The sequence below is a fragment of the Simochromis diagramma genome, unplaced genomic scaffold (genome assembly GCF_900408965.1).
Source record: "Simochromis diagramma unplaced genomic scaffold, fSimDia1.1 OVJJ01000320.1, whole genome shotgun sequence".
Lineage (NCBI taxonomy): Eukaryota > Metazoa > Chordata > Actinopteri > Cichliformes > Cichlidae > Simochromis > Simochromis diagramma.
In genome coordinates this window covers 463,549-486,296 of record NW_024386773.1, presented here as the reverse complement: position 1 = coordinate 486,296, position 22,748 = coordinate 463,549, and the positions used below count along the sequence as shown (strand labels likewise).

The following is a 22,748-nucleotide window of genomic DNA, read 5'->3' as shown; positions in this document are numbered from 1 at the left end:
ATCATCTCAAACTGGTTTAAACTGACCTCCACACCTTTAGGATGTGGTGCAGACAAATGTGCTCCAACTGTGTGACGCCATCTTTTTAATATGAACCCAAATCTCTACTGATACTGTTTTCAACACCTTGTTGAATTGATGCAATAAAGAATTAAGGTTGCTCTGAAGGCAAGAACAGGCTCCAACCTGGTACTACCTAATAAAGTAGGCAGTGATTGAGGAACCCTGCCATTCTAAAAATCCAACTCATTTAAAAATCACAGACACAAAAACCAAAAGCAAACTTCTTAGAAACTCTTTAATGTTAAATAGAAAAACATTTATAAAAAAAAAAGAATGCACAACTGATCATTTCTGTAAAGTCATTATTTACAAATTTCATCTGATTTTTCACACAGGTCCATACGGAGCTGACTGCGATGACCCCTGCTGGTTACTCTGCTTCCCATCATCATTCATCAATGGTGGGGAGCCAGAATGCCTGAAAGATTAAATATGAACAATTCTGGTTACATTTCATCAATATGAAGCAGTTTGCGTGCCAGCAGTACAAAAGAATAAACAGGCTTTTATTTTTTTTAATTTCTTTTAAATAAATGGATACTGGTAACTATCCCACAGTTCAACCCCAGCATAAAAATTAAGACCAAGCAGAGCTACATTCTCTGGGCTGTTGTCTTTTCAACTAAGCCCACATTGCTGCTTCCACTGACCATGTTAGAGCATGCGCTTGCAAACGTCATGAACTTCGGATTGAACTGCAGGCAGGTAATCGGGCCCGTGTGCTTCCCGTCTAACAAAGCCACCTTCATTCCACTCTCGGCGTTCCACACGTGGATCTTTCCGTCCTCGGAGCCTGAAACAGGTGTGCAGAAATGTGATAAATGTTCAGCCTGTCTCCTTTGATCTCACACTGTTTTAACAATTGTCTTAATTTCATTTAAGGTGGATTTTAGTGCAAAATCAAATCTCATTTCTGTTCTGCTAGTCCTGAGTGAGATCAGTATAGAACCTACACTTTTGGTTATGGTGTTAGTGTTTATACGTGTGCCCCACAACCACCACCTTGAAGTCTGTTGATTGTAAATATCACAGGTAATTATTTCTTTCCTGATCAATTAATCTTTCATGATGATCCTCATTAGCAATTGATATCAGACATACACAAACTCATGATGCTGTATATTATATATTAATGTTTTAAGTCCAAGTGTGTTCTAACTCTATCCATTACTAATGCTTAATTTCATTCAACATGTCTCTGGTCCCCCACACACAAAAGGTCACACCTTGGATGTTGTTTTCTCTCTTGGCCTTAATATCAGTAATTTATGTGTTAATGATATTCATTTGATTGTTTATTGCTGTGCATTTTTTAAACCTTAGTTTTCCTTTGGACCCAACACCAGTTAAATGTAGAATCGTAAAGCCAGTTATTACTCAGGATGTTGCTCAGAAGTTCTGTGATTTGTTTAATCCATCTTTGCTGAGGGATTGCCCTGATGTTGCTACATGTTTTAATAATCATTGCTCAGTTATTCTTAAAGTAGCAGCACCAATAAAACCTGCCTTCATACCACTAACAAAGCTTACTTCATAAATAAATGAATCAATTCGTAAATCCAAAAGAAACTGTCGTAAGGTAGAACGCCTGTGGAAATCCACTAACCTCGAGGTTCACAGGCTCCACCTAAGAAAACTTTGGCTGGAATATTTTCCTAATCTTATTTCTTCATATAAGAAAAATTCTAAGGTCCTGTTTGAAACAATAAACTCTTGTTTTTCCTGTGATCCATACGATACCTGTGTCCTCTAAAGTTGACAGTAATTACTTTTTAATTTTTTTTATGATTAAACTCAATAATGTCAGAGCAAGCAGATCAATCACCAACCTGACTCAGCAACAGTGAATGCAAGCAGAAGTAAAAATGTAAAACTTGTGATCTTAACTGTCACTGTTGTGTATCTGTGACTCGCTAAATAAGCTATCTGCAAACCACCGACTGGACACCATCCATGAAAGTGCTGTGGTGGAAATACACCACGCACTGTGCAGTGCTGCTTGTCATGCATGGATGGCTCTACCTTGCCAGGGCACAAAACCTGCTTTTCCTCACTTTTCCTAGAATCTCGAGAGTGAAGTCACTCCCAGCTATGACATCTGACTTTCGAGGTAAATAGAATGCAGCGTCAGCTTTGGATGTGTGCTGATAATGCGATAGTGTGATTATGACATCAAGGATTTTTTTCCCAGTTATAAAAGAGTGGATTACTACAGTAATAAAGGCACTATTAAATAAAATGTGTTATATATGTTTTTTGTACACAGGTGTCTCTCTATTAAAAATAAGTTGCCCCATCTATTTGTAATAATAATTCCAGCTGCATAAAAACAAAAACAAACAAGCTTTTATTATGGTGTTAAGTATTCAAGGCAATGAGTGGTAAACTGCATGTCGAAAACGTTATTCGATTGGTTTACGCAATTCAGTATTCTACTAATTCTACAAATACATATGCAATAAGGTTAAAAAACCGTTAATACTAAAAGTACTGACAATAAGAAAAGAAAAAAAAAATCAAGTTTGCACTGGTGCAACCTGTTAGTAAATCTGGTCTTCAAAATGCAGAATGTGCGCCATGTATCGTTAACAGACTTCAGGGGTATGTTTCTGTACATCTGTTAATTTGCTTATTTACATGCTACTTACATATAAATCAAACTAACAAATATATGCATTAAAAGATTTTATTCTAAACATTAAGGCAAGACAGAAGCGGTCATCTTAACTTACCTATCATAACAAACTGAGAATCAGGAGTGAATGAAGCCTCCAGTGTTACACCTTTACTGTTGTTGTAACCCTGAGTGTACATGAACAGTATATTCAGTTATACATGTTGAATCCATTTTACTGGATTGGTTTTTATTTTTCATATTTAAACACTTGAGCTTCATTTTATCCAGTAATTTTTTGTGTTGTAATAACTTGTCTCTTACCCCAAAGGAGTGAAGCACAGCACCCTTAAAAGCATCTAAGATGCGCAGAGCTCCACCATTAGTAGAGAGAAGAATGAGCTTTCCATCATTGCTAAACTTCAGTCCTGTCCACTCACATGTTCGATCATACTGAAGCTTAAAGGTTGCAAATGGACCCTGTGGACGATAGGTGACAACTCAGTACTTTCCCCCCAATAAAAAACGAAACAAAAAACAAAAAAAAGTCTCTAATGAATTAATGCCTCTTACCTTATCAAACGACCGCAAATCATAAAGTTTAACCATTTCTGAATTTATTCCAGCAGCAAAAATCAGACCCTCTGGGTCAAATGAGCAAACTGGCTTCCCCTGCAGGTGCATCAGACCCTGAAATTTCAAGGTGACATGATAAAGGCGGTGTCAGTTATACAGCTCTTCTCCAATATTAAACAATAGGTTGCATACAGGTATAACAACATTTGGAGCTCACCTAACTACAACCAAATATACTCACCTGACAGTTGGGTGATCGCAGATCCCACAGTCTGATTGTTTTATCTAATGAGCCAGAAATAAATGTGTCATCCACAGGAGACATGGAGAGAGATGTCACTCTGGTCACAAAACAAACAAAAAAGAAAAAAAAAAATTACAACAGGGTAACCTTGAATGTAACACTGCAATTCAAACCAAAATAAAATCCAGTTCTCACCTTTTGTTATGCCCCGGAAAGTAGCGGATGTATTTGTTGTCATGAAGGGACAAGTACCGAATAGTGTCTTGGAGAAAAAGACAAACATAATCAAAAAAGGAGGAGAAGCCCACAGCCAAGTTATACATTAAACAAGACAGCAAGAGCAAAACCCAAAACATGTTGTCTTCCACGCGTGAAGTTTATTACAGGTCGATCTGATGAGGAGACTCAACCTTGGGCAAGGCAGTCACTTGTACAGTTAGCTCCTGTATTGGGCAGAATCACAGACCCTCAAACTGTACAAACAACTACCTCAGACCAAAGTGAGCAGTCAGTCCAGCAGTCATCAACTGGCATGCAGCAGCCCGTCCACGCCAACCATCGAAACACATATCATCTTACCTTAAATGTGATAACTTCAATGTTAAATGCACAACAAACATGCCTCCTTGTTTACTCCTACACTGCTGTTGTTATTATTTTGACCATGTGAGACATCTTATTACATAAAAAAAAAAACCTCAAGCCTACTACACTACCAAGCAAAAACTACAAAAAAACAAAACAAAAAAACACTTGTGCATCAACATACCATCGATTTTGTTGGAACTGTAGACCACAGTGTTTGCAGCATGTGTGTACCTGATCAGATCCACGCCATACTTTTTACTGTAGAGAGTCCTCTTGGGTCTGCAAACAAACAACCATATGGACTTTTAAAATAACCCCTTTGTCAGTGAAGAAACACACCAAAAACATTTCATTAAAACTGAGCATTGTGCTCTTTATCTTAAGTGTTTATGTACTGCATCAGTTTAAGACAAAATAACTTTACTGTCTCCCGTAGGGGAAATATGGGATGGAGCAGCTGCTGCACGAAACCCTCCCAAAAAACACCACCAACAAAAAGAAAGACAACGCAGCAAAAGGGCACACGGTCCCTAGCAATGAAGGATTTCTCTGTCATTCAGTCATGAGCTTTTACATTTATCGGTGATTATATTTACATAAGCGGACCCTGTAAATCCTACCAGAGATCATCAACACAAACCCATCAAACACACACATACTGAGAACAGTCCTTTCAACGTTAAGGGTTTGGTTCGAGCAATGTGACTATATATTTATTTGCTAATATAGTGCATAACTGCAGACACTAAATCTAACAGATTTATTGTTAATTTGATGTTGCTTGCACTCGGACAATTTTACGCTGAGCATTAACGCAGTGCAGCACAGGCCTCGCTAGTTAGCATAGCAAATAGCTAACGTCAAAAAACAGCAAAGTAAAAAAAAAAAAAATACGGAGAACTCGCTCTTACTTTCCCTCCTGGCAGTCATACAAGACTAGCGAGTCATCGTCGCTGCTGGAAATAATCGTTTCACCATTCGAGCTGAAGTCGAAGCAATTAATTTTGTCTGTGTTTTCGCGAAACACTTTAGCAACCCTGAAGCTCCGCAGCACATTGTCCGTTAGCTTCATGATGGCCTGTCTGTGTCTGAGGGTAAGCGCGCCCTCGTTTTGATATAAATCGAATCACTAGTGTCACTTGTGTAATCTTTACAAATATATGAGCTGCGGAGATGTGAAAGGGGTCTTTTTTCCTAAAAGAAGGATCGTTCAAACACAGCGACAAATCCCGCCTGGGATACTTCTCTGTCCTCGGCGGAGAGGAGGAGGAGGGAAAAGCGCCGCTTTCGCCACGTCAGTGACGCGCATATATATTCGTCACCTGACAAACTCGGGCCTAGGAAACCACGCGATATTGCAAGATGTTATCGCGATAGCTGCATTGTACCAGCAACAGCGTCGTTATTTACACAGTTTGCTTACCAAATGCAGTTTAGGAGTTAAAAGCTTATTGTCTTTTTTTTAAAGCTCTACTGTAGTCGAGTTTGTTTTAGAATGTCTGTTTTTAAAAAGCAAAGCCTTCTTGCATTCGCATTAGCACTTTCTGGCTGTCACCGTTAGCCTTGTGTGTTTATCAGTTGGGTCCAGTTATCTGGCAGCCTCTAGATTTGCAGGATGGACGCAGAAGTGAAGAAGAAAGTACCAACGACAGTTTTGTCCTCACAGAAAGACAAGTCCATGGTACGATTAATTAAGTGAAATGTTCTGTTTGCCGCTCGTGCTTTTTTTTTTTTTTTTTTGATATTTTTTAATGGAAATCTCTAAAGTTTGGTTGTAGAGGAAGAATTCTGCTTTACTAAATGCCAATGCATTTCATGCAGGGGTAAATTAAAAATAATTTGCCAATAGGCGTTTGATTTACTGAGATAACAAGTAGCATGATATTTAAGTTATCCACACCGGTCACTTTGTTAGGTACACCTGTTTTGCTACTTGTTAAGGCAAATATAGTTAGGTGGCATGGTCGCTGGTGCCAAGACGAGCTCGTATGAGTATTTCAGAAACTGACTTCTGGGACTTTCCCAACCATCAACCATCTGTAGAAAAAAAAAACACTCCAGGGAGAATGGTCACACTACATAAAGAACACTGGTTATAACCAGGTGAGCAGAATAGGCAGATGGGCTACAGCAGCAGAAGCCCACAGTGTGTGCCACTCCTATCGGCTAAGAACAGAAAACTCACGCTACAATTCATAAAGGCTCACCAAAATTGTCATGAACGTTTCCAGATCTCACAAGTCTTGATTTTTGCTGCAATGTTGAGACACTCCATCCCTTTATGACCAAAAATTGCCCATCTTTTGATGGCTGCTTCCAGCAGGATAACTCACCATGTCATAAAGCTCAGATCTTGTCAGACTAGTTTCTTGAACATGTCAATAATTTCATTGAATTCAAATGGCCTCCACAGTTGCCAGATCTTAGTAGAGCAATTTGTGGATGTGGTGATATAGGAGATATGCATGTGAAGCTGACAAATCTGCAGCAACTGTGGTGCACCAGGGTGTTTCCAGCACCTTTTTGAATTTGTGCCATAAAGAATTAAGGTCGTTCTGAAAGAGGTAGAATGTGGTATTACAGAGGCGTGCCTAACAAAACGACCTGTAAGTGTTTCTGAGGGGTTTTATTTTGTTTCTTTGTTTTGTTTGTTTGTTTGTTTGTTTTTTTTACAAATTTAACAAATCTAAAATCTCATCATATAACATTGTCATTATTGTCTGGATTTCTAGCATGTACATCTAATCACATTAAAATACCACAATCCCAGTGGCTCAGCTTTCATTTGTAAAAAAAAAACAAAAAAAGAAAACAAGCAAACTACCTAAAAACCAGATGCATAACCTATCTCTCTCTGTTTTTTTATACTATATTTTACTTTATTTTACTGTGTATTTCTTGTAGTTTTATATTCATGGTGTATTATGGTTTTCTGTAACTGAATGTTGTAATTTTTGTTTTTGCATCGTGAATGAAGAAGCCCAACAAGGGTTGGAATTTAGCAATAGCTATAAACTCTATTTGCACCACATCAGTTTCATGCTCCATATCAGAACTATGTTAAACTGCATTGTCCCTACTAAATAAATAAATTAAAATTATGTCTACAGGGCTTAAAGACGGGTGTGGCTGCACAAGAGGCTGCTTTGTTTAACAGCAATGAACAAAGTATGGGTATCACTGAGTTTAATGCAATCTGTGGCAGAAAAAAATCAAAATACAACAAAAACGACTTAATGCGCAGCTGCAGTGTCAGCACTTTCATGTGGCATGTTATCCTCTGAAGTCAATCATTACACCAAAGGTACACAACTCCAGCCAGTGTCTGGCCAGATTGTTGCCACACTGCCTAACCTCTGAGCTGGAGTCCAAACGCAGCAGGCTTCCACAGGGAAACACCAGCTTCATATGACATTTGCAACCTTCTCGGGTAGGCAGCCTCGTGACTCTACTGAAACACAAACCTAAATGCATTTATGTAAGTATAGTTTTAGCTAGTATAAGAATAAAAAGGTGTTCTTTTTGTTTTCAGAACATTTAAGCAAAACGTATTCCTCTGTATTCCTGCAGTCATCAGACTTGACCATAAACAAGACTTACAAGAAGTGTGATGACTGAACAACACAAAACAAGCTCTTAAAAAAGGTGAATTTGAGGCACACAAAGTAAATTTAAGAAAAAGTTCTAATTATAATTGCTTCATGACTTCTACATGACTATTTCCTTTTCCTTTGCAGGTTATTTATGGTTTGTTTAAATTGTGCTCTCTTTAAAAATCTGTTCAATTCTTCTATATCCCTTAGGACATTTCTGCTCAGATCCACTGAATTATCAATGGCCCGTGTTCTTTCATTGTTCCGGTCTCAGCCTTTTCTGCATCTTGTGGCGAGGAGAAAACCCACGTTCTGCAAAATGTCAATGGACACGCGGGCACGTGAAGTGTTTGCAGCTGCAGTGGAAGCCGTGCAGCCAGATACTGTGGTCTGTCAAAGTATTGAGCGCAAGGAGGACTCTGTTGTTATTGATGGTCGCACATTCACGCTCAAACACAACCTGCACTTGGTGGGCTTTGGAAAAGCTGTGCTGGGAATGGCCGCTGAGGCAGAGAGGATTGTGGGTGATCATTTAGTGAAAGGAGTCATAAGTGTGCCACATGGGATTCAGCAGACATTACAGCAGCATGGGAAAGAGTAAGCGAATGCATTTAGAGGTAAAAGCAACTTAAAGTGTTAACTCAGTAAAGTTAATAATATTTCTTTTTCCATCACAGCCATCTGCTGCTAAAAGAAAACAGCCGCATCAAAGTAATAGAGGGAGCTAAACACAACTTGCCTGATCCTGATGCCCAGAAGGCAGCTGAGGAGATCAAGCATTTAGCCAGTGAGCTGACAGAGAAAGACTTGCTTCTTGTACTGATTTCAGGTACGAACGGCACTTCTTGGTTATTGTTAAAAATAATAAAACAATAATCGTTTCACAGATATCATTAAAAATATTAATTTAAATTCAGTTTTGTTTATATAGCACCAATTCACAACAACAGTCACCTCAAGACACTTTATAGTGTAAAATGAAGACCCTTCAATAATACAAAGAAAGCCCCAACAGTCAGAAGAAATTTTAAGCCTAATGTTAAAAGTAGAGAGGGTGTTTGAAAAGCTGAAGGTTTTGCCTTCCATTCGACTTTAGAATACTAGGAACCACAAGTCAACCCGCTGTCTGAGAGTATAGCGCTCTATTGTGGTGTTACGGTACCCTGAGGTATTAAAGATAAGATTGTGCCTGATGATCCAAGACTTTGTATGTGAAGAGAAGGATTTTAAAAATTGATTCTGGACTTAACAGGGAGCCACTGAAGAGAAGACGATATGGGAGAAATATGCTTTGTCTGTCTAGCCCCTGTCAGCACTCTGCAGCATTTTAGATTGGCTAAAGGCTTTTCAGGGAATTTAGTTCACGATAATAATGAACTACAGTAGTACAGCCTAGAAGAAATTTATAATTAAATAACAATTTCTAAAATTAGATGTTTCTAATTTTAGAGAAATTCCACAAATGCAAAAAAGCAGTGAAAATATTTGTTTAATATACACACTGGTGGACATATCCTGGTCATAAACGACTCCAAGATATCTGTAACGCATGCTGGTTTTCATCATTGTTTAGGTGGGGGCTCTGCATTGCTACCTGCACCCATCCCGCCAATCACCTTGCAAGAAAAGCTAGATGTTACCTGCAGACTTGCAGGTGCTGGTGCCACTATTCAGGAGCTGAACACCATACGTCGTGCCCTTTCGTTGTTAAAGGGTGGAGGGCTTGCACATCATGCTCACCCTGCACAGGTAACAGACAGTTTTTTTAGCCTTCTTTTAAACAGAGTTTAAAATTCTCAGTATTGTAATTTGTATGTCAAATATCACTCTTATAACGTCTTCACAGGTTGTTGCACTGATACTATCTGATGTGATCGGGGATCCTATTGACATGATAGCTAGTGGCCCCACAGTGATGAGTCGGGTGTGGCCTGAGGAAGTTTTGTCAATCCTTGAGCGTTACAAGCTGTTAAACTTGCTTCCGACATCAGTAAAGGAAGTCCTTGACAAACCGAATTCTAGGTGGAAAGAGAATAAGGAGGAATCTGATACATCGGGACATGTTCTCAATGCTGTGATTGGCTCCAACGGTGTTGCCCTTAAACACGCTGGTCTCCGTGCTCGAGAGCTGGGCTTCCTCCCTGTAGTCCTTTCGCCAAGTGTGTGTGGAGATGTGCGGTCTGTGTCTAGACTCTACGGCCTGCTGGCCCGCTTTGCCTGTTCTCGAGAGGAACCTCCTCCTGACATTGCCACTGAGGTGCTGAAGCTGGGCCCTGAAGTTGGTGTGGAGAGCTGGGACCTCTGCCGTACAATGCAGGTTTTAGAAAAAGGGCGTACAGAGGGATGGGGTGCCACATGTCTGTTAGCTGGAGGCGAACCCACTGTGGAGCTAACAGGCAAAGGCCGAGGTGGTCGGAACCAGGAGCTGGCTATGCGAGTGGGGCTGGAACTGAGAAGCTTAGGGCTTCCGCCTAAAGGGCCAGTCTTTCTGAGTGGGGGCACTGATGGTCAGGATGGACCCACTGAGGCAGCAGGGGCGATTACTGATGGTGGTTTGTACGATGAAGCGAAAGCTCAGGGCCTGGACATCGACAACTTCCTTATCAACAATGATTCTTACACGTTTTTTTCTCGTCTTTCTGGTGGGCAGCGGTTACTCGTACCCGGCCTAACTTGCACGAATGTAATGGATGTGCACATGCTACTGATTCCAGCTATTCCTATTATCATCAGATAATCCCAAAACACCAAAAATTTAAGGAAACTATGAAGACATTTTTGCACCATATTTATGAATCTAAATGAAGGATTGTTGGTATTGGTAAATAAAGATGTAATTGGAAAAAAACACACACACATATATATGTAAAAGCATTACAACGCAAACAGTAAATGAAGAAGTGTGAGGGTGGGGGTTAGTACTGTCGTCTCACAACAAAAACAGTTCCCGGGTTTCTTTATGGAGTCTGTAGGTTCTCCCAGTGTCTTCTTGGGTTCTCTGTGGGTACTCCAGCTCCCTCCCACATCTTACAAGGACTGAGTACATAATTTAAATTTCTGGAAATACACACTGCCATTGTTATAGTAATAAAAACACTTGTACAGTTTAAAAATCTCCATCATCCTTCAGTAGTTTTAATTAGATGTTTTGGATGTTTTGTTACAGTTGTTCTATTTTTTTCTTTAGTTTTTTTTTGTTATTTTTAATTTATTATAGTTTCCTGAGTGGTTTTACTCATTTTAGTTACAGTTTGAATATGTTTAGTTTTGACCAGTTTCAGTATTAGTTTTAAGTATTTTTTTAATTATTAAGGCATGATTTAGTAATGGTATTAAAATTAAAAACAATAACTTTTTGACTTAACTCAAAGTCTTTTACACGTCCTAATATGTTCATCAAAGCCTCATCAGGCAAGTTGTGGTAAAAACATTTTAGTAACTAAAGTAATTAATTTTAAAACCGAAGATATTTCCTGTAGATTTTAAATTTATTTCAGTTTTTTTTCCAGGTTCCAAAAATTGTGTCGGTTTATTTTTTTCTCAAAAAATCTAGTTTGTATTTTTATTTTAATTAACTAAAAAAAATAAAAAATAAAATAACACCCAGCTCTAGTTTTTAGTTTGTAATAAGCTCGATTTTGAACCATTAACAGACAAATATTATCATAAAAAAACAAACTGACGTAATCTGGCACCTTTGGCTTTTTCTTGCAAAAGGCAGCTTGCTTTACACATTGTGCCATTAAGCTTCATGGTAAGCTACTGGGGTTCTGTTGAGTGTAGCTCAGATACGGCATCTTCCCCCTTGGTAACTACTGCACATATGAGAAAAGATTACACATCACATTGTCGTTACAATCAACAATCTCAGTGACAATTAAAAGTCCTCTCTTGTATACTTCCGCTAATCTTTCCAGAGGTAAACAGAATAACATTAAAAGTGGCCTTGGTGAAAAATGTATTGTTTCAATACCCCTCAAGTTTTTGTGCTTTATTTTATTTTTTTTTTTATGTTTTGACTGTTTGCCAAAATATTACTTAATGTAGATTTCAAATGAACTAAATGCAAAATGCCTGTTAAAATAAAGACTGACGATATAAAACATGATCTGCTTTTATTGTGTCTGATTTTAAAATGACCATAGATGACCATTTATAATACAGCAAAGATTAAAAAAAAATCAAAAACAAAATCACACAGTTCACTGCAAATTATTTGGATCATAAATATTATCATAAAATACACAAGTCAATGCAATACTCAAATCAGCGTATTATATATGTATATATATTACAAAAACTATACACGTGATCCTGTGTCATTACTTGGAAAATGATGATTTGTTTTCCTTTCATGCACCATTCAAGTACAGTCTTGATCACGTATCACCAAGTGACCAGTTAAACACGTCCTTTTAGTTCTTTATGCACAATAAGGTCCTGCTTAGTGAGCAGTATCAAGAGGTCAAATTAAACATTGTATGAATAGACATCACTAACACTGTTAGAGTGATGTCCAATGGTATGGCTAAGTGATTCGCAGAAGGTGAAGCTGTCTCAACACCATCTTTAATCCATGGAAGGTAACGCTTTGTTAATGAAAAAACCAAAAACTGGTGTGCATTTCGTGTCTCTGTGGGACATACAAATTGTCCAGCCTTCACTTGGGTAAAGTCCAGCGATCAAGCTCCCATTAATCCCGATGAATCTTTGGACCATCCCCTGCTTTACCTTCCCTGCAAAGATAACAAAATCTAATAAACCATTTAAGTGTGGTGAAACATACACTTGCCAGTCACTTTGTTAGGTACCTCTGTCCAGTCAACTGTGGCAGCAACTTACTGCATGGCACAAGTGCTAGATGAGCTGGTCTGAGTATTTAAGAAACTGCTGATCTACTGGGATTTTTTCATACAAGCATGTCTAGGATTTTGAGACACTGGTCTGAAAAGGAGAAAATGTCAAGTAAGCTATAGCTTTTTGGGCCAAAGTGCCCAAAAAGAGGTCAGAGAATTGCCAGACTGCTTCGAGCTGAAAGGAAGATGGCAGTGCCTCTAAATACCCAACCATCAGAATTGGGCTATGCAGAAGAGCATCTCTGAATGCACAACATGTAGGGCATTGAAGGTGATGGGCCACAGCAGCAGAAGACCACACCACGTGACACTCCCTTTAGTTTAGTACAGCACAGAAACTGAGGCTACAATTCACATGGGCTCACTGATGTTGGTGCTGTAAACGTGTGGGCATATTTTCTTGTCAAGTTCTGGGCCTGAGGATCACAGCCTACCCGAGTATTGTTGCTGACCATGTTCATCTCTTTGTGATCACAGTGTACTCATCATCTAATGGCTGTACAGCCAAAACACAGCTGCAGCAAATGTGCGACGCTATTATGTCAACTTGCAACTTGTTGAATCTAAGCCAAGGAAAATTAAGGCAACGCTGAAGGCAAAAAGAGTGTCAAACTGGGTGCTAGCAAGGTTTACCTAATAAAGTGACTGGTGATGGTGCGGTGGTAATGAACACGATTTCTTATTAATCGCTTGTGCAATGCAAACGTGACCCCGAAATCGGCCACCTACCATCCACTCGTGTGCGCAGCTGTATCAGGTGTGCCTCCGTTCTGTCCGGTCCCTGAAAATCAACACACACAGATCAAGCTAGCGTGTTAGCAGGCAGCGCACCGGTAAGCAGGAGGAAAAACTCACCTTGTCTGTAATACATATCGTTCACTGTATTCCCATAGACTTTCCACGCGAAGTGAATGGCGATTAGACTAAAAATTAACCAGCTGAGGAGTATTTTGAATATGGACACTCTCATGTCGTTGGCGAGCCAGTCGTCTACAAACTCAGAGAGAAACGACAGGCAGCTGTCAGCGATGCGGGACAGAAACTCAAAGTCCCACGGCTCCTCCATGGCGTCCGCTTATTCAACTGGTGTCAAATTAAGTGACTGGGCTGCGGTGTCTGTTTTAGTGATTTATAAATCAGCACTCTGGTTTGGAGATGTCATATTCCCCATTTCTACCGTTATGATATTTACGTACGGAGAGGAGAGGCAATCGGACGTGACGTGGTACGCAGGACGACTACTTCATCACGTACACAACAGAGCCTTTCAGCACCAACACAGTGAAGTTAAACAAATGTGCGTGGATAAAAATCTATATTTCGACATCATTTGTCCAGGTTGTGTTATGGCCTCCCCCCCTTTTTTTTTAAACCTCAGCTAAACCGTCAATCCGATTCATGTGTGCCATGAAGATATGGGAAAGAGTCGTTGAAGCTCGTTTAAAGAGAGGTAACTATCAGTGAGCAGTGAGAGTGTTGACGGAGAAGTATAGAGAAGGTCAGAGTTACCTGCACTGTGTGTTTGTGTATTTGAAGAAGATGATTGGTTGCCAGGAGAGGAACTGTGGTACTGTATGAGAAGGCGGTCAGGAGGGACCCTGGTTAAAGACATGTATGAGGACAGCAAGACGGTAATGAGGTGTGCTATAGGAATGACAGATGTCAGAGGGTTCAAGTTGGGGACGGGAGTACATGCTAGCTTTAGTATTAGCCACCAGTGTAATATGGAAAATGGAAAATACTGGATTTAAGTATTAGTTTAATCCAGAAAAAAACATTTTATTGGTCAATATAGACGTAAAAACATTTTTGTTTTAATTCACATTGGGGGGGTTTAAGTTCTCCGTTCTTTCTTTGTCACAGAAAGCGTTTCGCTGTATTATATCTGCTACAGCAGCACCCATACGTGTGCTGCACGTTTATCTGAGATTTGTCTCTTCAAGTTTCTGTTACGAGCCCACAACCAGAGAGTGGGGAGGGGCGGGACTAACCGACGCCAGCGAGCGCGCTGATTGGTCAGCTGAAGTTGTCATCAGAGATTCCGGATGTCGGCTTCGGTAAGGGGAAAATTTGTTTTCTGCTTCTCATTCTTGACAGCTTGTTTGCAGTGGGGCTGCTGATGAAAGTCAGTGTTGACATTAGACATTCAGTCCAAGTCGTCGACGGTACAAAACCGTAAGTTTCACTCTTTCTCTGTTTATCCGGCTAATTTTAGATAGCCACGGTTGGCTGCATGAGCACTGTTAAGCCAAGGCCATGAAATTGATCTGTATGTGTCGCTTGCTAGCACCCAGTGTTAGCCGTGTAACTACAGTCAGCGTTCATTTATTAGTTACTTATTAGAAAGGTAAGCATTACAGGACGTCTGAAATTTATCGTGCATGTGTAGATAAGTTGTTATCATGCGGACGTTAGCGCTCTTAATCTACCGGCCACTTAGTCCCGTTTCTCCGTGTTGATGTGTAGTGTAACATTAGACAGACTGCTAGCTGTAATCAGGTTTAAATTCCACAGTGTTAGTAACTTGGAGTTGGAGTAACTCTCTTCTGTAATCATGTGACCTGACCACTGGTCCAGTATGAGTGCTTCTATTCATAACAGACTGGAGATGCATGGGATCTTTGATTTTTATCTGCAAAAACTATAATGCATGATTTATAAAGCAGTTTATTCCTCTCTGTCTTTATTCTTTCCAGAGACTGGGATGGTATCATGGAAACAGCCAATCATCAAGAAGGAGAGGCGGCGGCAGTGAAGATTGGTGATAGCCCTTTAGAGAGTAATCAACCTGGTAAATAAGCTACGTAATCACTCTTTGAAGCTTGTCTAATTTTAATCTTCATCACTTACATCACACGTTGGTTTTTGTTTTCATTGTAGCTGACTCATTGGCAGCCTCCCTCTCCCTTTTGGAGAATCACATGTTTCCTGATTCAGTAGAGAGTAATGGGAGCGCCGCTGTTAGCAGAATCGAGCCTTTGAATTCGCACCCACCAGATGTTTCGGCAGAGCATCTCGGTTTGGATGAGAAGCCTCCTACTGACCAAGTGATGAAGCTAGAGCCCGAAGAGACAGAAACCGAGTGCCAAAACAACGCGTCCACGCAGCCAACTGATGGAACAACTGAAGATGATGCCACTGACAATGACCAGAACGACTCTGGGGAATTTGTTGTAACAATGCTGGCCAAGGCCAAGCTTGAAGAACAAGGTATAGGTGTGAAGGGGAGGTCGTCCCCGCTGTTGGAGGCAGGCACACTGGAATCTTCGTCATTTACATCTCATCGCGATGAGGATGTTACAGCTGACAGCTGGCGGCAGCACAGGAAACATGTTTTTGTGCTAAGCGAAGCCGGTAAGCCCATTTATTCCCGATATGGCAGCGAAGAGGCTCTTTCATCAACAATGGGAGTGATGATGGCGCTGGTGTCTTTTGTCCAAAGTGGAGATAATATCATTCGCTCAGTCTACTCAGGTAAGAATGTTGGGCGTCGGGCAAAATGCAAATTTGAACAGATTTTTATCTATGATGGTTTTTTCCAGCCACTTTCATGTTCATATTCACTACGTTAAAAGGAAATCTGACTTTTTTTAAACACACCAACAAGAGCAAGCGTGGCTCTGACTCACTGTACAGGGCAAAATTGTTGCCAGCTTGTCAAAAAGCTCCTGGACCATAGAGAACAGTATCTGAAATATAATAAGTAGGTCATTCCCTGTATTGTTTTATTTTGAGAACAGTGAGTTTAGGGGATCGGTGGTATCCTTAGGAGCAGTTTTAGTTTTCATTGATTGTTTTTTTTTTTCTAACATTCGCTCATGTTTTTTCCCCCTTCCCTCAGACGAGCACACCGTAGTGTTCCTGCAGAAAGGGCCCCTAGTTCTGGTGTGCGTCTCCAGCAGTCATCAGTCTGAGCAGCAGCTGCGGGGAGAGCTCCTCTATGTCTACTATCAGATCATCAGCATGCTCACCCAGGCCAGTATATCCCGCATCTTTGAACACAAGAAAAACTACGACCTGAGGAGACTCCTAGCGGGCTCAGAAAAGATCCTGGATGGTCTCCTCAACTTGGTGGATTCTGACCCCAGCTTCCTGCTATCGGCAGTGCACTGCTTGCCTCTAGCCTCCTCTCTCAGGGACTCTCTCAGCCAGATCCTGCAGAAAGCTATCACACCCAATCTGGTTTTCTCCATCCTCATTGCCAAGAACCAGCTTCTAACCATCGTCCAAGAAAAGACCGTCATTGAGGACTCGCGGCTGGAGCCTGCTGACGTTCACCTTCTGCTTAACCTCATTGGAGCTTCCTCTGCCTTTCAGGCTGGCGAGATCTGGACCCCCATTTGCCTCCCGCTCTTTAATCCTGACTGTTACTTTTATGCATACATTTCTTACCTGGACCCTCCAGAATGCACTGTTTGTTTGCTGCTGCTCTCGACAGACAAAGAGGCTTTTTACTCTGTAGCTGAGTGCAAGAGAAAGATAGAGGAGGCTATGATGGCTCAGAACTCCCTGAGCCTCATTGCCAAAGCTCAGACATACAGTGTGAGCCAGGTGGGCGTCTCAGACCTCAGACACTTCATGTACAAGCCCTTTGATGTGCCAGACAACTACCGCCAGCTCACTCAGTTCACCAGGTGTGTGTTTGTTTGTGTATGCTTGCTGTCCTTGCAGTTGCATAAGGCTGATATGAGCCTAAACTAGTTTAAAAATGCAAACATGCCGAGTGTTTGCGCTGCATGTTAGTGATATTTGTCTTGCATAACATTTTATTATCTTCTAGCTGTGTAGAAGTGTAAAAACCTTTTGCTGCTAATTATAATAATCATGTGTGAGAAGTACAAAAGTGCCCACTAAGATATTTTTAGTCTTTTAGGCAACATTGTCCTGTCAGTGTTAGAAATGGAGTTTCAATAGTTTACAAATCAAGCATTGTGTGTTTCTCTTTCCACTACAGTGTTATTGAACATGTTTTGGGTGTTTTTTTGTGTGTAACTTGTGTCCTATGATGCTTTTCTGTATGTAGCCCAGAGATGGAGGCACCATACAGCAGTGAAGAGGAGAAAATGAGACTGCTGGATCTTTATCGTTATATGCACGGCCGCATCCACAGCACCTCACGACCCCTTAAGCTTATCTACCATGTTGCTGAGAGGGAAACTCTGCTAGCCTGGGTACGTACATTAGTTTGTGGTTGTATTCTTTCTTACTGTGTTTGTCCAACTTTGAAATGATTCTTCCAAAAGATCGACACTACACTCAAAACAGTCAACGACCACTTTATTAGGTACACCTTGCTAGTACCTGGTTGGACCCTCTCTTGCTTTCAGAACTTCCTTAATTTTTCATGGCACAGTCCTCAGTTGAGCCTGTGTTTCGCTCACAGAAGCCAGAAGCCCATCTGCTTCAATGTTCAGATCATTCGGAGGGGGGGATCAGCAGTTTCTGAAATGCTCACACTTTGCGTCACTCAAATCATTTCAGCAGAAAATGCAACCATCTCTACATGCCTAAATGCATTGAACTGTTGTCATGTGATTGGCTGATTAGATAATTGCATTAAAGAGCAGTTGAACGGGATACCTTTAAAAAAAAAAAAAAAAAGAAAGACAGTTGCCAGTAAGTGGCAGCTTAGCTTAGCACAAATCCTTGGAACTGGGGCTTAATAGTGCATTCATTGGGAAGCTTTTTTCAGAAGGCATTGAAAAAAAGCTTGCTTCCAGGTATCTTCCTTAGCTAAGATAACCAGCTCCTAACTGAAGCATCATTGATCTTCTCATCTAACATAGCAAGAAATGTAATAGCTCTATTTCTTATTCCTAAATGTATTTCACAGTCTTCTCTTGATTGTTTTCTTCTTTACTCAAGGTCACAAGTAAATTTGAGCTGTACACCTGCTTCAGCCCCCTGGTGACAAAGGCCTGTGCCATTACTGCTATCACTAAGCTTCTAAGATGGATTAAAAAGGAGGAGGACCGTCTGTTCATCAGATACCCCCCAAAGTATTCAACCACTCCAAACCCCAGCAAAAGCTCTCGAGGAGGCAAATCTGACCAGCAAGACTCCACAGATAATGGCTTCTTATCTCTTCTATAGGACTCTGTTAGCACTAATAGAAGTGGCTCTTCCTCATCCAAAAATAGTTTGTACACTGGTTTCAAGATATTTTTCAACCCTCTTGACACTCACGAGACCGACAAACTTTGACCACTGGAATCCAACACTACATTTTACACTATTTAAGGAGGACTGGTGTCTTTGAAACCGGTGTTATTAGTTCTCCAGGAAGCATGTCATCACATTGCTGCTTTTGAGCAGAAACAGGGCAGAAGCACATTAGTAGATTTTAAAATGAACTGTGGCAGAACATATTTGCAATGGTGTATTTAAGCGTTTTTATATTGTTTTATTACAGCAACAACATGAACAGTGAATGGAACACATGTTACATATTTAATGAGTTAGCATGAGGAGGAAAAATTAAGTTAAACTACCTTTGGAAGATAAGATCGTTCATAATCTTTATCTCCTCGCCCTAATCACGAAAATGATGTTGCATAACATAATGTCACAAAACAGGATATACAAGTTGTTAGCGTGTGTGCTTTTTGGGATCAGCATAAACTGGAATAAGAACTGGAACTGCCAGAGGAGGGAGAGGCCCGGTGTGAGTCACATGAGGCCACAAGCAGAATGTTTTTCCTCCTTCACAGAATTTGAAAACATGTCGTTTCTCATCTTGCTGATGTTTAGACTCGAAACGAGACTTTGAGTTTTATTGATGTTTCATTTTGTGCAGCAGATTAGTAGGAACCCCAGACTGATTATTGTCACTGTTAAGTGTTTCCATTGAAACAAGGCAGACCTTATCAGTTTCTTGATAAGGTGGGAAGATGCCATTGAGCTCACATGTTTTGCTCTGCAGATACCTTTAGTATGACATCTAATGTAGTGAGTTCAGGTATTCTTTTTGCATAATAGTTTTCTAAAGGTGGTCTGAAAAGTTGTTTCATCCTTGTGTCCAATGAGGAATTTCCTGTCAAGTCTTAAGAGTTTGTCTGTAGTGTTACAAAATAAATCCCATGATGCATAAAAGCAGTTGTCCTATTTAAGTGGACTATTACACAAAAAAAAAAAATCAGATGACTGTTTTGTGGAAAGAACCAAGCATGGGAAAAGCAGGTGAGCTTAACATGCCGTTTTGGGGATGTACAGTACAGCCAAGCAATAAATAAGAATGACAGAAATATCTAAAACTTACCTTTAAAGTTATGGTTTGAAGGGAGTATGCCTTAATTAGTGCCACATTATATATGTCCTTACAAGAAACCCCAAATGACATAACTGGTAAATTAATTAAGCTGTTATTGATATCACGTCGTTGATTCTTAAATTCTGAACCTTCCATCTTTTAATAAAGCAGTGTAGCTTTGCAGAAACCAAACTAGTGCTAGTTGAATATTTATCACCAGGAATTTCGCCTCAAACTATCAGAATCACTTTGTGTAGTCTAACGGTAAGTCTTGCATTCCACCAGCTTTAATGTGGCATGACTCATAACAAGTCCAGGCTGCTAACAAGTGTTAGCATCTTGTTTCTGTGCAGCTGTACTGTTCAATATAGTCAAAGCTAAAAGTAGGTGATGACTTTAGAGGAAGGAAAGGCATCTTGGTAACATGTTGGAGCAACTTGTCACCAAAATAGCTTCAAAGCAATTTGGCTTTAAAACCCACGGCAAGAAAAATGATCCTGCAATTTGTAACAAATAAACAAATCATAGATATGATGCAAAACAAGTTTTGTTTGGTAGTCGAACACACTGGCTTCATTAGACATACCTTGAATGAACCAAATGGTTTAAAATTAATGGCCTATTTTTAATTTTATCGATAAAAATATAGAAGCACTTTGTTATTCCCACTTATAAAACATATAATTGCAGATATCTAAATATCCAACAAGGTGTGTAGTTAAAAGAGAGCGTCTGCATTGCTTAACCAGCTGTTGCTGATTGAAAAGGAGCGAGGCTCCAACAAAAGGGCTGTCAGCTGAAATATTGAAAGGGAACATGTAACTCTGTGGTAAAACATGTTGTTGTTCCCAGTCAGCTGTGACCAAACTTTGTAGCAAATACAAACAAAATGGTAAGGTTATAAAAGGAAGACATATGGGTAAGATGTAAACTTACCCATATGTCTTACCCATAAAGCAATACGCCTTTAAGATATGAAATGTAGACACTGGAGTTGTTTATGACAGAGCCGTAAGAAATGAGTCAAATTTGCACCAGTATCAAAACGCGGACGAAAATGAGGCTAGAGTGGGATAACGAGGGGCAATCCTTAACTGTGGATGTTTGGATGAAAGTGATGTTTGCTGATAAATCTGCAACTTTTGTCTGGCGTTGTTCTAATGTCATCATGACATGTCAGGTAAAAGACCAGCAGAGAAGGCATTTATTACCTCAGTAGTAAATGAACAGGTCTACACTGAAACCTTGGGCACTTTTCTCATTCCTCCGATTGAAAGTGGCTTTGATGATGATGATGAAGTCACGATAATGAAGATTTTCACCGAGCAAAGACTGTTAAAGCTTTCCTCCAGGAGAGACTCAGTAATTCAGTGATGTGGCCAGAAAAAAATGTATGGTTGAAATTTAAAACAGTGATTTAGAACAAGGCTCCATCCTGCAAGGCTGTTTGATTTTTTTATGGTTCCTTTTTATTTGCACCCTCAGCATTAAGGATTATATCATTTTTTACTGTCTACTTGGTCTTAGAGAGCAACATGCCATTATATTAACATCATTTCAAGGTATGTTTTACAAAGGCAGAATTTTCAGCTAATAAACAGAAATAATTGTGTCATATGTGTTTTATTTATGTGCTTAAAACTGGAAAAAGGAAAAAAAAAGGCTGAATGAACTTCCTGTAAGTGTCCTCCAGTCCTATGGCTTAAAAGTCTCTGGATGTTTGGTTACGTTGTAACCTTGGTTCTCTAAATAAGAGACCTAATGCAGCTTGTTCCATTCAAACTGTCACTGTCAGCATGTCCCCACATGCCCTGACTGGTGGGGTCATTCTCCATACATACTAGAAATGAAGAAGTACTGATGCAATAGAGAACACCATCTTCCCTCCTTTGGTGGTCCACCTACTCCCTTCTGGTTGCAGCTGTTGTTGAATTTTGCACTATTCAATTTTATTTATATAGCATTAAATCACAACATTAAGTAAAAGGTGGAAGCCCTTCAGAACAGATTTCCAAGTTCTATTAAAATATATATATTTTTATTAAAATAAAAAGTTTGGACACGCCTTGTCATTCAATGTTTTTTCTTTATTTTCATGACTATTTACATTGTACATTGTCACTGAAGGCATCAAAACTATGAATGAACACATATGGAATTATGTAGTAAACAAAAAAGTGTGAAATAACTCAAAACACGTTTTATAGTTTAGATTCTTCAAACTATCCACCCTTCGATCACTGCTGTGCACGCTCTCGGCATTCCCTCGATGAGCTTCATGAGGTTTGTCACCTGAAGTGGTTTTCCAACAGTCTTGATGGAGTTCCCAGAGATGATGAGCATTTGTTGTTCACTTTGCCTTCACTCTGCGATCCATCTCATCCCAAACCATCTCGATTGGTTTTAGGTCTGGTGACTCTGGAGGCCAGGCCATTCGGCAGCACGCTTCTTGGGCAAATAGCCCTTAAACAGCCTAGAGGTGTGTTTGGGGGTCATTGTCCTGTTAAAAAATAAATGATGGTCCAACTAAATGCAAACTGGATGGGATGGCATGTCGCTGCAGGATGCTGTGGTAGCCATGCTGGTTCAGTGTGCCTTCAATTTGGAATAAATCCCCAACAGTGTCACCAGCAAAGCAGCATCCATCACACCTCCTCCTCCATGCTTCACAGTGGGAATCATGCATGCAGAGACCATCCGTTCACTTTTTCTGCGCCGCTCAAAGACATGACAGGCAAAACCAAACATCTCAGATTTTGACTCATTAGACCAAAGTACAGACTTCCACTGGTCTAATGTCCATTTCTTGTGTTTCTGGGCCACAAACAAATCTCTTCTGCTTGTTGCTTTTCCTTAGTTGTGGTTTCTTAGCAGCTATTTAACCATAAAGGCCTCATTCGCTGTCTCCTCTGGACAGTTGATGTAGAGATGTGTCTGCTACTGGAACTCTGTGTGGCATTTATCT

General features: G+C 40.1%; 4 protein-coding genes across 14 annotated transcripts; 2 read left to right on the top strand and 2 right to left on the bottom strand.

The window, feature by feature from the left end:
• Nucleotides 1-281: 281 nt before the first annotated feature.
• Nucleotides 282-5,363, bottom strand: wdr82 (WD repeat domain 82). The gene is made up of 9 exons (XM_040001316.1): nucleotides 4,997-5,363; nucleotides 4,267-4,364; nucleotides 3,693-3,759; nucleotides 3,495-3,594; nucleotides 3,251-3,367; nucleotides 3,002-3,157; nucleotides 2,796-2,865; nucleotides 714-856; nucleotides 282-481 (listed from the first exon to the last, which is right to left on the bottom strand). The coding sequence occupies exons 1-9, from the start codon at nucleotides 5,155-5,157 to the stop codon at nucleotides 452-454; spliced, it is 942 nt and encodes a 313-aa protein (XP_039857250.1). The 5' UTR covers nucleotides 5,158-5,363; the 3' UTR covers nucleotides 282-451.
• A 124-nt stretch (nucleotides 5,364-5,487) lies between these two features.
• Nucleotides 5,488-11,165, top strand: glyctk (glycerate kinase). 6 transcript variants are annotated; one of them, XM_040001130.1, is made up of 7 exons: nucleotides 5,488-5,766; nucleotides 7,390-7,563; nucleotides 7,656-7,730; nucleotides 7,889-8,275; nucleotides 8,356-8,507; nucleotides 9,252-9,427; nucleotides 9,525-11,165. In XM_040001130.1, the coding sequence occupies exons 4-7, from the start codon at nucleotides 7,920-7,922 to the stop codon at nucleotides 10,413-10,415; spliced, it is 1,575 nt and encodes a 524-aa protein (XP_039857064.1). In that variant the 5' UTR covers nucleotides 5,488-5,766; nucleotides 7,390-7,563; nucleotides 7,656-7,730; nucleotides 7,889-7,919; the 3' UTR covers nucleotides 10,416-11,165. The 6 variants fall into 6 exon arrangements, with proteins under 6 accessions (XP_039857064.1, XP_039857056.1, XP_039857047.1 ...); XM_040001122.1 differs by having other exon boundaries at nucleotides 7,196-7,515; nucleotides 7,618-7,730; XM_040001113.1 differs by having other exon boundaries at nucleotides 7,196-7,563.
• A 474-nt stretch (nucleotides 11,166-11,639) lies between these two features.
• Nucleotides 11,640-13,759, bottom strand: tcta (T cell leukemia translocation altered). Its single transcript, XM_040001100.1, has 3 exons — nucleotides 13,390-13,759; nucleotides 13,264-13,315; nucleotides 11,640-12,414 (listed from the first exon to the last, which is right to left on the bottom strand). Exons 1-3 carry the CDS (start codon nucleotides 13,598-13,600, stop codon nucleotides 12,372-12,374), a joined length of 306 nt encoding a protein of 101 aa, XP_039857034.1. The 5' UTR covers nucleotides 13,601-13,759; the 3' UTR covers nucleotides 11,640-12,371.
• LOC120714707 (vacuolar fusion protein MON1 homolog B-like) lies at nucleotides 13,349-21,395 on the top strand. 6 transcript variants are annotated; one of them, XM_040001054.1, is made up of 8 exons: nucleotides 13,775-13,984; nucleotides 14,071-14,173; nucleotides 14,478-14,591; nucleotides 15,231-15,325; nucleotides 15,415-16,008; nucleotides 16,376-17,168; nucleotides 17,558-17,705; nucleotides 18,400-21,395. In XM_040001054.1, the coding sequence occupies exons 1-8, from the start codon at nucleotides 13,933-13,935 to the stop codon at nucleotides 18,625-18,627; spliced, it is 2,127 nt and encodes a 708-aa protein (XP_039856988.1). In that variant the 5' UTR covers nucleotides 13,775-13,932; the 3' UTR covers nucleotides 18,628-21,395. The 6 variants fall into 6 exon arrangements, with proteins under 6 accessions (XP_039857021.1, XP_039856988.1, XP_039857004.1 ...); XM_040001070.1 differs by having other exon boundaries at nucleotides 13,776-13,984; nucleotides 14,071-14,165; XM_040001087.1 differs by lacking the exons at nucleotides 13,775-13,984; nucleotides 14,071-14,173 and adding an exon at nucleotides 13,349-13,367.
• Nucleotides 21,396-22,748: the final 1,353 nt, after the last annotated feature.

Coding starts and splice junctions, on each gene's coding strand:
- wdr82 (XM_040001316.1), bottom strand. CDS start 5,157: ATGAAGCTAACGGACAATGTGCTGCGGAGCTTCAGGGTTGCTAAAGTG. Junction 3,595..3,692: donor TTTCCGGGGCATAACAAAAG/GTGAGAACTGGA, acceptor TTTTGTGACCAG/AGTGACATCTCTCTCCATGT. Junction 3,368..3,494: donor TGCGATCACCCAACTGTCAG/GTGAGTATATTT, acceptor TTGAAATTTCAG/GGTCTGATGCACCTGCAGGG.
- glyctk (XM_040001157.1), top strand. CDS start 7,920: ATGGCCCGTGTTCTTTCATTGTTCCGGTCTCAGCCTTTTCTGCATCTT. Junction 8,276..8,355: donor TTACAGCAGCATGGGAAAGA/GTAAGCGAATGC, acceptor TTTCCATCACAG/CCATCTGCTGCTAAAAGAAA. Junction 9,428..9,524: donor ATCATGCTCACCCTGCACAG/GTAACAGACAGT, acceptor ACGTCTTCACAG/GTTGTTGCACTGATACTATC.
- tcta (XM_040001100.1), bottom strand. CDS start 13,600: ATGGAGGAGCCGTGGGACTTTGAGTTTCTGTCCCGCATCGCTGACAGC. Junction 13,316..13,389: donor CGATATGTATTACAGACAAG/GTGAGTTTTTCC, acceptor GTTGATTTTCAG/GGACCGGACAGAACGGAGGC. Junction 12,415..13,263: donor GCTGCGCACACGAGTGGATG/GTAGGTGGCCGA, acceptor TTATCTTTGCAG/GGAAGGTAAAGCAGGGGATG.
- LOC120714707 (XM_040001054.1), top strand. CDS start 13,933: ATGTGTGCCATGAAGATATGGGAAAGAGTCGTTGAAGCTCGTTTAAAG. Junction 14,174..14,477: donor GACAGCAAGACGGTAATGAG/GTGTGCTATAGG, acceptor TGTCTCTTCAAG/TTTCTGTTACGAGCCCACAA. Junction 17,169..17,557: donor CAGCTCACTCAGTTCACCAG/GTGTGTGTTTGT, acceptor TTCTGTATGTAG/CCCAGAGATGGAGGCACCAT.